The 15,866-nt window shown below is 45.1% G+C and overlaps 1 protein-coding gene across 1 annotated transcript in view; it reads left to right on the top strand.

The window, feature by feature from the left end:
- The window catches only part of syt4 (synaptotagmin IV), a 17,189-nt gene extending 4,586 nt beyond the window's left edge, over positions 1-12,603 (top strand). The window contains exons 3-4 of the mRNA XM_063193673.1: positions 8,115-8,235; positions 12,097-12,603. Coding sequence (XP_063049743.1) covers positions 8,115-8,235; positions 12,097-12,419 — 444 coding nt within the window. The 3' untranslated portion in view covers positions 12,420-12,603. The remainder of the gene's footprint in view (positions 1-8,114; positions 8,236-12,096) is intronic.
- The last annotated feature ends 3,263 nt before the right edge of the window (positions 12,604-15,866 follow it).

Genomic DNA, 15,866 nt, shown 5'->3' with positions numbered 1-15,866 from the left:
ATAGTAGACAGGATATTTGTACGCCAGTCTTGTGCCTCATTTACTGTAAGTATATCACTTAAGTCTGTTTTTATTGGCATTATTTGTAAGTTGCTTTGGATAAGACCATTTGTTAAATGTGACGGTATGTTTTTGTCCATTTACTGTATTGCATTTTCTTATGCAACACTTTGGACAGTGAACTCTTTATGCTACTATGTACATATAAATGCACAATATAACATTTCCTTACCTGCACATGGTGTACAGATTGTTAAGTCTCCTGACTCCTGTCCTGATGCTTTCTTGATCTCTTTTAATTGCCAAATATTGTTTGATTATCATTTAAAAAAGAAAAAAACAGTACAGTGGAGAGACAGGAAATAGGTGGGGAGAGATGAACAGGGAAGGATCAGCAAATGACCCAGGCCGGATTCGAACCCGGGTCGCCGGCATAATAACTCAGTGTTAGACCACGGCATGCAGGGCCCTGTTTATTGTCCTTGATCTGAAGTCTAATGCTCTCATATTAAACAAACCCTACGGCCTAAACAGTGATGTAGCAACAGTGAAGGCATACTCGTATGTCGGACAGATAGAGAGATGTTGAGTGTGTTTGATTTTTGTGGTTACTGAGGTCGTCGAAGGATACTTGTATGTCGGTCTTGATATCTGTTTCGATGTTTAAATGCATTACGTCTCCTCACTTACAGATAGATTACACAGATTGTACAGCTTCCTGATGTTTGAGTCTAATTCTTTAGTTTGCCAAATGTCTTTTGATAAACCTCGATCTGAAATCTACAGACCTGATATAACTATTATTACTATTATAACAGACAGTCTGAAGTGCTTTGTAGTAACATTAGAAGGATACTCGTATTTCAGATAGCTGTACAGATGTGGAGTATTGGGTTTAACGGTCACTGAGGCCATAGTAGTGTGTGTGTGTGTGTGTGTGCTGTTGGGTGTTGTGTGTGTTTTGTGTCGTGCTGTGTGTGTGTGTGTGTGTGTGTGTGTGTGTGTGTGTGTGTGTGTGTGTGTGTGTGTGTGTGTGTGTGTGTGTGTGTGTGTGTGTGATAGTGTGGTACAGATGTGGGTTATTGGATTTAGCAGTCAGTGAGGCCATAGTAGAGTAGTATTGGGGATTGGCCTGGTCTAGATTACACTGATAGAGTGCGGTCATGCCATATTACCCCCCCATTAGGGTTCGGTTTCAACTACGTATCTGATTGTTCTCTTTACCCCCCCTCTCTCTGCCTCTCTCTCTCTCGTTCCTCTCTTCTCCCGATGCGCTCTCTTGCTTTCTCTCTCCATCTCTCTGTCTCCCTTTCTGTCTCTTCCCCCCTCTCTCTCTCTCTCTCTTCATCTGTCCACTCCTTTCTATCCATCTATCCTCTCTCTCCCTCTCTTTCTATACCCCTGCACCCTGTTTAAGCCCTTTTTTCTCCATCTCTTCCCTAGTTCTCTCTCTCTTGCTTTCTCTCTCCATCTCTCTGTCTCCCTTTCTGTCTCTTCCCCCCTCTCTCTCTCTCTCTCTCTCTTCTCCCTTTCCCATCCTCTCTCTCTCCTCCTATCTCATCCCCTCTCCTCTCGCTCCTCTCTCTTTCCGTCTCTTGCTGGTGCAACGAGAGATGAAATCGATAATCAGTCTGCTAAGAGCAATGCCAGCCGGACCACACCCCAGTGTGTGTGTGTGTGTGTGTGTGTGTGTGTGTGTGTGTGTCTCTCTCTCTCTGTATGTGTGTGTGTGTGTGTGTGTGTGTGTGTGTGTGTGTGTGTGTGTGTGTCCAGCCACATACATGTGTATATTGTGTGTGCATGTGTGCACTGCACCTATGGTGTGTGTCAATAAAAAAACGACTGAAATGCCACCCAATCTAACCCAGAGAGAAGAACAAGACGGGAGGTTGATGGCCTTAAATATTGTATGACCTCAAATAGGCAGCGGGCCTTTTGAGCCATCGACTGCTATTCATCTCAGTAGAAATTCCTGTCAAACAGGGTAAAGGGGGAAAGAAGCGAGAGAGCAAGAACAGTCAGGCCTCTCGACATCTTGTGTGAGTGTGTGTGGGTGAGAGAGAGAGAGAGAGAGAGAGAGAGAGAGAGAGAGATGAGAGATATGAGAGAGAGAGAGAGAGAGAGAGAGAGAGAGAGAGAGAGAGAGAGAGAGAGAGAGAGAGAGATGACACAGAAGAAAGTCAAACAGGGTAAAGAGAGAAGGAGAGAGAGAGAGAGAGAACATTCAGTCGAGAGAGAGAGTGAGGAGAGAGGTGGGAGAGAGATGAGACAGAGAGAGAGAGACAGAGACAGAGAGAGAGAGAGAGAGAGATGACACAGAAGGGGAGAAACACAGATAGATAGAGAGAGAGAGAGAGAGAGAGAGAGAGAGAGAGCAATATAATTAGAGGAATAGTGTGTGTATGCTGTGTTTTTGAGTGAGTTGTTAGCTTGGGGAGGACCAGATGATGCTCAGTAGACCCAAACAACATTAAGATTCAGGCGATGTCAAAGCCAGTCATCAACCAGAGTCTTCATAATGAATGCAGTCGGCACACACACACACACGCACGCACGCACGCACGCACGCACACACACACACACACACACACACACACACACACACACACACACACACACACACACACACACACACACACGTGTGCACGCATGCCGTACACACGCACGCACGCACGCACGCACGCACACACACACACGCGCGCACGCACACACACACAAAGAGAGAGGGGAGGAAGAAAAACAGGAGCGAGAGAGAGAGAGAGAGAGAGAGAGAGAGAGAGAGATAGAAAGAGAGACAGATAGATAGACAGATAGACAGTGGCAGGAAATGTAATAGAGCAGATACAGCATGATGATGATGATAATGATGATGATCTGGTTTCTGAGTAGCTTCCTAATGTCACGGCCGCCATAACAGAACATTAGCCAGCTGCCATTACAGTAGCGCAGAGAACACACGGGCAGTCATGGGTAAGCGGTTAGGGCGTCAGACTTGTAGCCCAAAGGTTGCAGGTTCGACTCCCGACCCGCCAGGTTGGTGAGGGGAGTAATTAACCAGTGCTCTCGCCCATTCTCCACCATGACTGAGGTACCCTGATCATGGTACCGTCCTGCCGCACTGCTCCCCATGGGGCGCCATTGAGGGCTGTCCCCTTGCATGGGTAAGGCATGAATTCAATTTTGTTGTGTGCACTGTTCACTTGTATGCTGTGGAGTGCTGTGTCACAATGACAATGGGAGTTGGAGTTTCCCAATGGGCTTTCACACACACACACATGCACACATCAACAAGAACACAAAACATACACATGGACACACTAATTACACACATACACACAGACGCACACACACAGAGACAGGCATGCAAACATCACATTAACAGGCACACAAGGCATACAATCAGTACATTACTTCATCACACATGCATGCACAGAGTTGCAACCAAAGCCACACACACACACACGCACACACTTACTCACACAGACACGCTCTCTCTCTCACACACGCTCGCACACAGACACACACACACACACACACACACACACACACACACACACACACACACACACACACACACAGGCATGCACACGCACACACTTGCTCACACAGACACGCTCTCTCTCACACACACGCTCGCACACAGACACACACACACACACACACAACGCCACATCACACATCCTCCCCCTGGCAAAGAGGAGGAGAGGCAGAACCTTGCAGCCCATTTCCATGGCAACATCATATGATCTCTTGGCTACAGCCATGATGACGAAGGCAGTGTGTGTGTGAGAGACAGAGAGAGAGAGAGAGAAAGAGAGTGTGTGTGTGTGTGTGTGTGTGTGTGTGTATCTGTCTTGTGTGTCTAGCTCCTGTGTGTTACTGCACCAGGCAGTCTTTTGTATCTCATTGTTCTGTACACAAAAGGGCGCGTCGACTCAACAATAAGTGGCCTGGATTTCTTTTGAAGACGTCACATGTGTTGCAAAACCAGCTCAAAATTTTATTTGTGAAGTCTGCCCATTGTGTCTTTTACGCTATTGGATTTCTTTGATTATGATACTTTTATCTTCTGACGATGATGAAATTCCACCGAAAATACAATGACATTATTTTTACTCTTTTTTATGCATTTTGCTCATGTGATATTTCCTGGCTAGTGTTAAAACTAAATGAAACAAAAGTTAAATGGCTCACAATGCAAACAGTGGACCGTTGCACAAGACATGTTTCCATAACACATACAGTGTCTCCTAGTACAAACAAAACAAGCATTTGCATGCAAGGTTCTCGTATACAAAGCTTCATATACAAGCACAAAGTCCTTGTATTCTTCTTATAGAGCTTGAAAGTGACGTCACTTTCCCCGATTTCATGGGACCTCAGCTGCGTTTTTAGCTGAAAATCGAAGCATGTAATCCAATGGTGTTATTAAAATGATATTTCGATCCCCTCCGTGTTGTGCCACGAGCTCCAAATATGTTGTTTCTGATATTTTTGTTTAATTTTTCGTACGAACTCCTAAACTTTTTAGAAAACTGTGTTCATTCACATTTTTCATGCAGACGGCCTCGGAACAAAACATTGATACTTCTGTATGAATAATCTTTATCTAGCCTCTTAAACAGCATATTTGTAGCCCAGCGCATATAATCACTGAGATCGGAAGATATTTACTCGCTACCATGTTGTTAGATGGTCAGCTTAGGTCCTGTGAAATGCGGAACTAAGGGGCGGGACTTTCAAGCTCTATACAAAGTTACCTTTGGTGTTAAAACACCAAGTTAAGAGGCACAAAACACACAAAAACATCACATGTGTTGACTAGTGACTAGCCGTGGGAAGTGGGGGTGCTAGGGGTGCGTCATTAGTCTCATCCCAACATCACAACAATGTACCACCGTGCATTTGAACCATGGAAAGCACAAGCATCGAAACAAATCCTGCGTTTGCATAGCACATTTGAATATCACTCGAACAAATTAGTAATACTAAGCGTCCTGCACAAGTTAAGAGCTGCAATACAACTCCAAATGCAATCATCCCCTCACACAAAGTACTAAAACCTCTGAAGGTGCCAAAGAAACCCTGAAAAACCTTCATATGCTAAATAGGCCCTGTGGGCTGAGAATATTGTACACACACGCACATAGAGAGGCACACACACACACACGCACACACACACACACACACACACACACACACACACACACACACACACACTCACACCCACTCACACACACACACACACAGGTGCATGCACACACGCGCCCCCCCACACACACGCGCGCACGCACACACACACACACACACACACACACACACACACACACACACACACACACACACACACACACACACACACACACACACACACACACACACAACCAAACACACAACCAAACACACACACACACACACACACACACACACACACACACACACACACACACACACACACACACACACACACACACACACACACACACACACACACACACAGAGACACACACACAGACACACAAACACACACACACACCCAGTAGGATGGGAATATTAACGAGGGAATAATAATGTAATTCTGGTGAGCGTGCTCAGTGGTTGGCTGGTGTGATGTGCAGGAGGAAGACTCAGCCAGGCTGAAACACTAATTTGCTTACTGGGGTGAATCACATGCACACGCATGCACGCACGCACACACACACACACACACACACACACTCACACACACACACACACACACACACACACACACACGCACGCACGCACGCACACACACACACACACACACACACACACACACACTCTCTCTCTCTCTCTCTTTCTCTCTCTCTCTCTCTCTCTCTCTCTCTCTCTCTCTCTCTCTCTCTCTCACACACACACACACACACACACACACACACACACACACACACATGCGCGCGCACACACACTCGCGCGCACACACACACACACACACACATTTGTGTTCTGCATCATTAGAGAGCTGTGTGCTCTGCTCTGCCTCTGATTAGTCAGTGCAAGCTCAGTTTCATGTTTTACAAAGAGAGACTTTCTACATCTTTCTAGAAAAATCCAACCCACACACAAGCACACAAAAGCAGAAGAGAAAACAAGACGAAAATGTGGTTATTTAATGAGCCCGCGTCCATACTTGCTTATTCCACACTTATAGCATATTCTGCAGCAGACATATTTTGTATAACATATACAGCATATTTACTAATATACCACTCTATATTGTTCTAATTCCATATTTCATGCAGCCAGTGGTGTAGTCTACTTTTTTGAAGTGGGTATACTGTATATTTGAGCATTTTTTAGGTGGGTATACTGTATATGTTTGTGCTATTCTAAATAATGTATCAATCAATTTTAAGTGAGTATACTGAAATCCCTGAAATTTTGAAGTGGGTATACTGTACTGCGTATACCTGCGTTCTATGTAGACTACACCACTGCATGCCCCATAATGCACACCGTGCCACCAGTGGAGTGCTGTGGCCTCTTACTGCAGATGGGGGCGCCGGCGGGCCCATTCACTATTTGCTGAAAATACTCAACTACCTCATAACAACATTGCTATGACAGTGCAGAGTGCTGTAGCCCCTTAATGCGCGACGTACCTCCAGTGGCACACTGTAATAATCATTGAAATGTAACTACCATAGCACTACAGTACTATGACACAACACAGGCCCTTTAGTAATGCTCCACGACTTGGTCATTACCATACTGGTAACAACAAACTTATAGGGGTTAAGTAACAGATTAAGACATAGACGTTACAATTTTGGTGACAGTAAGGTTATAACATAGGTGCTGTGCTAAGGGGTTAATAGTCATTGAAAAGTTAACTACCATAGTCTACTACACCACTATGACATAGCGCAAGTCCTTTAGTAATGCTCTATGTATGCCTTAGTCATTGCCATTCAGGTAAAAGCAATAGTAATACGGCGTTCATTATGCCGAGTCTTAAAGTGATACTGTCCCATTTTTGGAAATAAGCTTATTTTACACCTCCCCTTGAGTTAAATCATAGGGTTTTACCGTTGTCCTACACCTTCATCCGTTCTCTGGGTACGGCAGTGCAAATTTTACCTCCAAGCTAGCAGTTAACATTGAGTCCTATGAGACCAGTTAGCCGCCAGCTGGTCTCATAGGACTCAATGTTAACTGCTAGCATGGAGGTAAAATTTGCACTGCCAGACTCAGAGAACGGTTGAAAATACAGGAGACAGGTAAACCTCAACTATTTAACTCAAGGGGAGGTTTAATATGAGCTTATTTCCAAAAATGGGACAGTATCACTTTAACATGTTAAATTACCCACTGAGTACTTCAGCGTGTGATGCAACAGTGTTTATGTATATGTGACAGCTTGAGCTGAGTGAAGAGGTTGTGATAAAGGCTCGTTGACGTCAAACACACTGTAGACTTCCTGAATGACTCAATTGCCGGATGAGGCTTACTGTAAATTGAAGCTTGCCGACGGAGCCAGAGGACAGTTTTCCTGTCCTGTCCAGCTTGCCAATTCATTCCATTACCGTCAATATCAATAAACATTAAGATCTGGGGACTGCACTAATAGATTCTGGGTAATTAACCAGTTCACAGCTAAAGTGGACCAGACTAATGTTGAAACGCACACACCATGAATGTTTTGTTTTGTTTTATTTTCTTTGGAAAAAAAGTCCCAACTACTGTTTCGAAAAATATTTTTGCCTACTGTTATCTATTCTGTGTTGTAGGAGTTCCAATTCCATGGGTACATTCTGAATCTGTGTTCATGTTCTGTGTTTCATTTTCTCTTCTTTCATGTCTTCTTTTTTTACAGGAGTGATATTTATAATATCACTTTTGCCATCATAATCTGAGTTCTAAAGCACTGCCAATTCCATAGCCACTGCCATTCTGATTCTGAGTTCTAAAGCGCTGCTAATTCCATAGTCACTGTTTGCCGTTCTAATTCTGAGTTCTACGTAAAGCGCTGCTAATTCCATAGTCACTGTTTGCCGTTCTAATTCTGAGTTCTACGTAAAGCGCTGCTAATTCCATAGTCACTGTGTGCCGTTCTAATTCCTGTGTTCTATGTTCCGTGTTCTGTGTTCCAGAGGAGCGCTGGTCGGGGGGAGCTACTGCTGTCTCTGTGCTACCAGTCCACCACCAGCGTTCTCACCGTGGTGGTTCTCAAGGCCCGACACCTGCCCAAGAGCGACAACGGAGGACCCTCAGGTGAGCGAACCAGAGGAACCCTGTAAGAACAGGGAACACAGTAGAATCCAGAAAATAATAGAGAGAACACTTTAGAACATTGCAGCCAGTTAAATGTAAAAAAGTGAGTTTCCCTGCTGCCTTGAGTTTGTAAGTTAACTCAACTTGAGAAAGCCTTTAATTGAGCTAAGCCTTGAGTCGAGTTAACTTTCAAACCCAAGGCAGCAGGGCAACTTACCTTTTTACGTTAAACTGGTGTGCAATGTTTTACAGTGAATGTACCCCACCAAAGTTGTATTGCTTGTGAATTGTGCTGCCAATGGGGGAGTGTGAGTTGATGAGGGGGTTGTATGGCAGATGAGGATGATTCAGGACACATGTAGACTCACGAGGCTGTCATCATATTTTAGCGTATGTATCGCACGGTAGTGCATTCGGTGTGTTGGTGTGACTCCTTTTGAAGTTAACGCATACTCCTCAGACGCAACGGTAAAGCGCTTTCATGCACTTTTGACACGTGACAAGGTTTGCACATGGTTGCCTGCCGTGGCGGTAATTGTCTTTCGTCACAGAGCATTTCTGTTGCTAAACGCAAATATGCTTTGCTGTGCCTTAACCGAAACCATCCCTAAACCTAACCTGTCAGTAAAGCAATGTTTCTGCTGCTTTACTTTTGCCAAGAACAGCATAATTTGGCGAATTTCTAGCTAAATTGTGCCCAAACCTAAACCATCCCTAAACCTAACCTGTCACAGGGCGTTGTGGAGCACGCCTTAACTTGCTAAGGCATACTGGACACATGCGATAGTCGGTTCAAATCAGCGTGTCATCTACGTATACGCAATGCATGATGACATGCTGGCTTCACAGGGACCTACATAGTACATTGCTCTTATGTGGTTGACATAAAGAGGGTTCTATAATGTTTATCAGTAACTGACTGGGTTAGGAGAATGCAAGAGAGATGCACCACATAAGAAGACATCAAACCACACCATAAAGAGAGCTCCAGCTATGGTGGGGATGAGAAGCACAAAATTATTTTGAGTCCATCAATTCTACTGTCACCCCTGACTATGTAATTAGAATATAAAGGCACGAATAGACCAAGCGCCACATGAGTGATTCCAGCGACGGAAGTAATTGACTTTGTATTGAGACGCGTGACAAAAGCGATTCGAACGACTAGAGGCGATTCGCGCGACTAGAGCGACAGTTTGTAGTTGAACACCAGGCAATGTTATGCAAATGAACCTGCCACAGCCAATGGCAATGTTGGAATGCTTGCATTCTGCTTTTAGCGGACATACTCTTGCTGCACAGCAGCGATTCTCTGGCTGGCGCTTGAATCTCGTCGTGGCCAGTCTATTCGCCCAGTAAGAGAGCATGTAGTGTTGTAATTACATTGTGTAAGAGTACTTCTACTTCGACTTTATACAACTCTGTGCACACCACAGAGCAAAAGACAGCACACTACTTAGCAAGACACAGCTCAGCAGTCTCTACGAAAAACACAGTGAGAACTAGCCAGTATGCAGAGAGAGACGGATTGCATTGCATTAGGCTTCATTTAGCAGAAGCTTTTATCTCGGGCAGATCATTAAACTCAGCAGCATTTAAAATACAATACCATCGGGGCTGGCCAACCCAACGCTACCGTAGTCATACAGTGCACTAAGTGCTCTGCTGGTAAAATAATTAACTGTCAAAACTGATGAAAACCCTCACAAACTGAGAAAAAATACTTTTTTTAAGGGGGGGGGGGCATTGGGAGGCTGCAAGCAAGGAATGCCCAACAGGGGTGGGCAAAAGGGTCATTTTTTCCCAGGCCCAGGGAGAGAGGGGGCTCAGAATTGGGTCTTCGTTACATTGGATATAGTGGGTTTGGGTGCCTTCAAGGTGACTTTTGACAGAATGAGCCACTAAGATCCAAATCCCGTCAGACTTATTCGTCTCATCTCTGCGAAGCATTTCCAAATCTATTTGGCGAATGCATAAAACGTTGCTGCCTGAGGGACATTTGATATGTCCAATTTTGAAAGCAGCACAGATCTAACCTTTAAAAGCCTATTGAGTCATAACTCAGCTTGTCAGGTTTCTTGACAAGTGTTCTTGAGAGTGGCCTGTCTAGCTGTTGCAGTTTATTACGCGTTTCCTTGATGCCTGCTTCAAGTATATGACTTGTTAGACACTCTCTGTAAACTGAGGCTGTGTTTTCCACTTTGGACACACCGTTCCACTATTACACCAGCGTCTGGACCACAAATACACGCACGCACGCACACACACACACACACACAAAGTCAGCCACACACACACACACTGGCATGCTCGTCAGATTATGGGAACCCAGCCCAGAAGATTAGTCAATATTGGCTTCCAGTCAAGCCATAGGGGACGTACAGTACGCAGCATTTACACCCACAGCAGTGACAAGAGAAGTGAGTGTGTGTGTGTGTGTGTGTGTGTGTGTGTGTGTGTGTGTGTGTGTGTGTGTGTGTGTGTGTGTGTGTGTGTGTGTGTGTGTGTGTGTGTGTGTGTGTAGGCATGGGGGGCCAGGGGAGCAACCAACCCCAACCCCCCCCCATGGAACAGAGTCGACTATCCAGAGATTATACACGGCCACCCAGAGAGACCTGTCTGGGCCACTGCAAATATCCAATTACAACATGGTGGTAGATTTTTATTATATATTTATTATATATTTATATATTTGTGTCTGGAGGAAAGAAAGAAAAATAGTTTTGGACTTTTTCCCACCTGAGTCATAATTCTCTGTGGGTCTTCTGAATCCCCCCAATCTACGAATGTACACCAACCCCTTCACCAGCCGCCTTCTCCCATCCCTCTTGGCAGTGCTCCCAATGAGAGTACAATGTATTACTCCTCATGCTGGGACGGGGGCGAAGGGGAAGGGGAAGGATTTTTCTGCTACTTCGATTTTTTTGTTTTTTTCAAGACAGTCTGTGGGGCCCCTGAATCATCATGATCCACTACTCCACACCTTTGGCAGGATTCCTGTTGAGAGGGAGATTGGGAAGGAGTTTTCAAACAGTTTTAGTAATGCTTTCAGAATGCTTCAAGGGCAGTCATGGGTAAGCGATTAGGGCATCAGACGTGTAACCCAAAGGTTGCTGGTTCGACTCCCGACCCGCCAGGTTGGTGGGGGGAGTAATTAACCAGTGCTCTCCCCTATCCTCCTCCATGACTGAGACTGATGCCCTGAGCAATGGAACCATCCCGCCGCACGGGTGAGGCATAAATGTAATTTCGTTGTATGCAGTGTGCAGTGTGCAGTGAACACTTGTGTGCTGTGGAGTGCTTTGTCACAATGACAATGGGAGTTGGAGTTGGGCTTTCGCTTTCACTTTCAGAAGCCTGTGTTTTTTTTAAACTCTTTCCTGACCCCGAATCATGTCATAGTTCTCTGTTGCACCACCTGTGTAATGCTGATACAAATTCTACACCCAAACTTTGTTGGCAGCGTTGGTAGAATTGGATGTGTTAGATATTTTCTGGTTGATGCAGTTTTAACTCTTTCCTAAACCCCTTTGATCTCCACAGAGTCCTGTACCAGGGCAGATTTTTTAGATTATTTTTGCTGAATTCCAATATTATAGATTGTACTGTACGTATGTTTTAACTCTTTCCTAACACACTTTTCCTCTCCACGGAGTGCAACGTGAACATCAACCTGCACCAAGTTATTTTATTTTGTAAATTCCAATAGTAGATAGTATGTTGTTTTAACTCTTTCCTAACTCCTTTTTTTCCCCAGTTCTTCTAGAATTTTACTGGAACACTCTACAGCTCCCATAGAAGTCTGTGTTAAAAGTCCTTATGACATCATAATGAGAACTCAAATGTTTTCCTTCTCCACAGAGTCCTACGTGAAGATCAACCTGTTCCAGGGCAAGAAGCGCGTGTGCAAGAAGAAGACCCACGTGAAGAAGTGTGCCCCCAACCCCGTCTTCAACGAGCTCTTCGTCTTCGACATCCCCTGCGAGGGCGACCTGCGCGCCACCAGCGTGGAGCTGCTCCTCCTGGACTGCGATAGGTCGGCTCGCCTGCCCGTCATCGGCAGGCTGCTGCTCGGCTCCGCCTCCCCGGGCACCCAGGGCGAGCACTGGCGGGAGATCTGCGATCACCCGCGGCGACAGATCGCCAAGTGGCACGTGCTCACCGAGGACCAGCCCCTGCCGTAAAAAAAAACAACCGTGTGGCGATGACCGAGAAAATAACAACAGAAAACAACAAACAAAAACAAATAACGAAAAAAAAAAACAGACTGCCTGAGAACTCGTAACCATTTTGTGAGATGTGAGTTGAAGGAGGAGTGCGGTGTAGTTAGCCACAAATGATGATGTCATCTGTCAATCAAATCAACAAATCAACTGAAGTCTAAGTCAATCATTCATTGGTGTTGTTGGGTTGGTGGGTGGGTGGGGCTTGTGGGATAGGGTGGGGCTTACTTCAAGGAGTATGCCACTATTTTGGGGCTTAATACAGTTAAAATCGTTGGCCAGGGTTTATATAGAGATGGTAAAGTGTTTTATTTTTCATGTAAGCTGTTGTCTTGCTTTAAGACAAGTTAAAAGAGGGAGCATGTCGCTAAGCTAGTGAAAGTCAATGGATCCGTGTAGCATGCTACATGCTACAGTGATCCATTGACTTTCACTAGCTTAGCTACATACTCCCTCTTTTAACTTGTCTTAAAGCAAGACAACGCTTAACATGAAAAATAAGACACTTTACCACCTTTATAAACCCTGGCCAACGATTTTAACTGTATTAAGCCCCAAAATAGTGGCATACCCCTTTAAGGGTAGGAGGCAGCTAATATGCTAAATCCGACCGATCAGTGATTCCAAAGACAGACAAGTCTTCAGCAGCATCCAATGAGACACGTCTTTCCATTCGTCGACATCAACAAATCAACCAACAATCAATGTCATTGCTGTTGCTATAGCTGTTTTTTCTTCTACAATTATTATGACTATTAGTGGTATGATAAAAAACTAAAAAAAATACACATATAATGACCTGTCAAAATCCTGTTAATATAATGCTGTAAAATACCTGAATGATCAGTTTATTTTTTAAAGATGCTCTGTTTTATTTATTGAATGTTGAATTCATAAAAAAATGGTTTTGGTTCTTGATTTTTGTACTTGAGTTCTCGATTCGTTTGTTTGCCTGGGTATGTTTTGTAATTTCGAAGTTGTATGTCATAATGTAACTCATATCGCAGCCGTGGTGATGCCACTATGGTAACGCAGTCGTGGTAACGCTACCGTGGCGACGCAGCCTAAATTAGGCGCAAAACGCAGTGGAGACGCAATGTTGAGAGTTGAAGGGTAGCAGAGGAGACTGGTCACTTTGTGTACGTGTGGACGGCTGGGGTGTGCGTCACTGTTCGTATATGTGTGTGTTCCTAACTAACTGCACATGGGTTGTGCTTGTGTGAGTGAGGGAAATACGGTGTGTGTGTGTGTGTGTGCGTGTGCGTGTGCGTGTGTGTGTGTGTGTGTGTGTGTGTGTGTGTGCGTGTGTGTGTGTGTGTGTGTTTTAGACCAGTTGAAAGAAAGAGAGAGACAGACAGACCTCATTCTGTCTTCTTTTCTGTGAGCACAATGACAGAACGCAATGTATTGTACTTCTACGTTATTATTATTATAAAAGATGACGCTCTGAAAAAAACATAAAATGGACTCACTGGTTATCATTTCCTCTGTTACTTACACAGACACGTGCATGCCAACAAAGAGAGAAACTGGGGCAGAGAGAGAGAGAGAGAGAGAGAGAGAGAGAGAGAGAGAGAGAGAGAGAGAGAGAGAAAGGGAGAGAGATTTTTGGCTACTATTGTGGTAGTAAATAAGGGGATGGAGAGAGACTGTGTGTGTGTGTGTGTGTGTGTGTGTGTGTGTGTGCGTGTGTGCGTGTGTGTGTGTGTGTCTGTGTGTGTGTGTGTGTGTGTGTGTGTGTGTGTGTGTGTGTGTGTGTGTGTGTGTGTGTGTGTGTGTGCTTGAGTGTCTTTGTGTGTGCCTGTGTGTAGGGGAGGGGGCTTAGAGAAGTCTGAGGGGAGTTCAAGAGGGGCATAACAAGAAATCATAAAAGGGGTGGGTGCACAGAAAATAAATCATCTTCCTACATCGCCTCAACATCACCCCCCCCCTCTCTCTCCATCTATCCCTCTCTGCTCTCCTTTCCCAGTTCTCCTCTTCCTTACCTTGCTCCTCCTCACCCTCTCTTTATCTCAGTGCTTAATTTCTCAAGCGGGAGGTCCTGGAGCGCAGACAGAGGATTGGTGGCGCCCAACCGAGGGGGATCTGTGATGTATTTCCATGAGGTTCCATCCAGGGTTCCGGAGCTCTCGTCTGAGGTTCCGGAGCTAGCTCCCCCTGGTTCCCCCTTAAATTAAGCACTGCTTTATTTCCCTCTCTGTGTCTATTGCGTATTATCCCTTATGGCACGAATAGACCAGGCGCGACTTAAGTGAAGTAATTGACTTTGTATTGAGTCACTGGCGACAGAAGAGACAAAAGCCATTTGGGCGACTAGAGGCGTTTTGAGCGACTTGAGTTTGTAGCTGGACTTGGCGAATATTATGCAAAGGAGCTATGACCACTGTCGCCACAGCCAATTGGAATGTCGGAATGCTTGCAGTGGTAGCTCAGGTGGTAGAGGAGCTGTTCGGTAACCCAAAGGTTGCAGGTTCGAGCCCCCCTCTGCCTGACTCCATCGCAGTGGTGTAGTCTACGTAGAACGCGGGTATACGGAGTATACCCACTTCTAAATTTCAGGGATTTCAGTATAGCTTCGGCTTTTTTCGCACACCTCAGCTGGCAGGTGCGTCGGAGATGGCACCATGGGTCACTCAGCAATAGTTTAAAGAAACTCCCGCACACTGACCATTTCGCTGTTCTTTCTTTAATAAATGACGTTTCGGTACTAGACCTTCATCAGGCAATCTCTTTCATTCATCAATGATTTCCGTATACCCACTTAAAATTGACTGATCCATTATTTAGAATAGCACAAATATACACAGTATACCCACTTCAAAAAATGCCCAAATATACAGTATACCCACTACAAATCAGTAGACTACACCACTGCTCCATCGCTGTGTAACTTGAGCAAGATACTTAACCCCAAGATGCTCCTGGTGGCAGGATGATACACTGTGTGGCAGCCACGGCCACCAGTGTGTGAATGGGTGAATGTGAAGCACAATGTAAAGCGCTTTGAGTGCTCAGAGGAGTGGAAAGGTGCTATACAGTATAAATGCAGTCCATTTGACCATTCTGCTTTTAACCCCTTAAGACGCGGCTTTATACATTTGTTGTTACCAGTATGGTAATGACCAAGTTGTGGTGCATTACTAAAGGGCCTGTGTTGTGTCAAAGTATTGTAGTGCTGTGGTAGTTACAGCGTGCCACTGGAGGTACGGTGCGCATTAAGGGGCTAACGGTCTATACTCTTGTTGCTTCTATCGCTGGTGTCCAGTGATTCTCTGACACTTAATCTCGTCGCGGCCGGTGTGTTCACCCGGTTACACTCTCTCTCTTTTATATCTCATTCCACCGCTGCCTCTCCTTTTCCCCAATGTCTCTTTATTGTTACTCACTCTTTCTCGTCTCAGCTTTTTC

This window comes from Engraulis encrasicolus, unplaced genomic scaffold (genome assembly GCF_034702125.1).
Source record: "Engraulis encrasicolus isolate BLACKSEA-1 unplaced genomic scaffold, IST_EnEncr_1.0 scaffold_51_np1212, whole genome shotgun sequence".
In the NCBI taxonomy this organism is placed as follows: Eukaryota; Metazoa; Chordata; class Actinopteri; order Clupeiformes; family Engraulidae; genus Engraulis; species Engraulis encrasicolus.
Note: the sequence above shows the minus strand (reverse complement) of the source record. Positions and strands in the feature narration are given on the sequence as shown.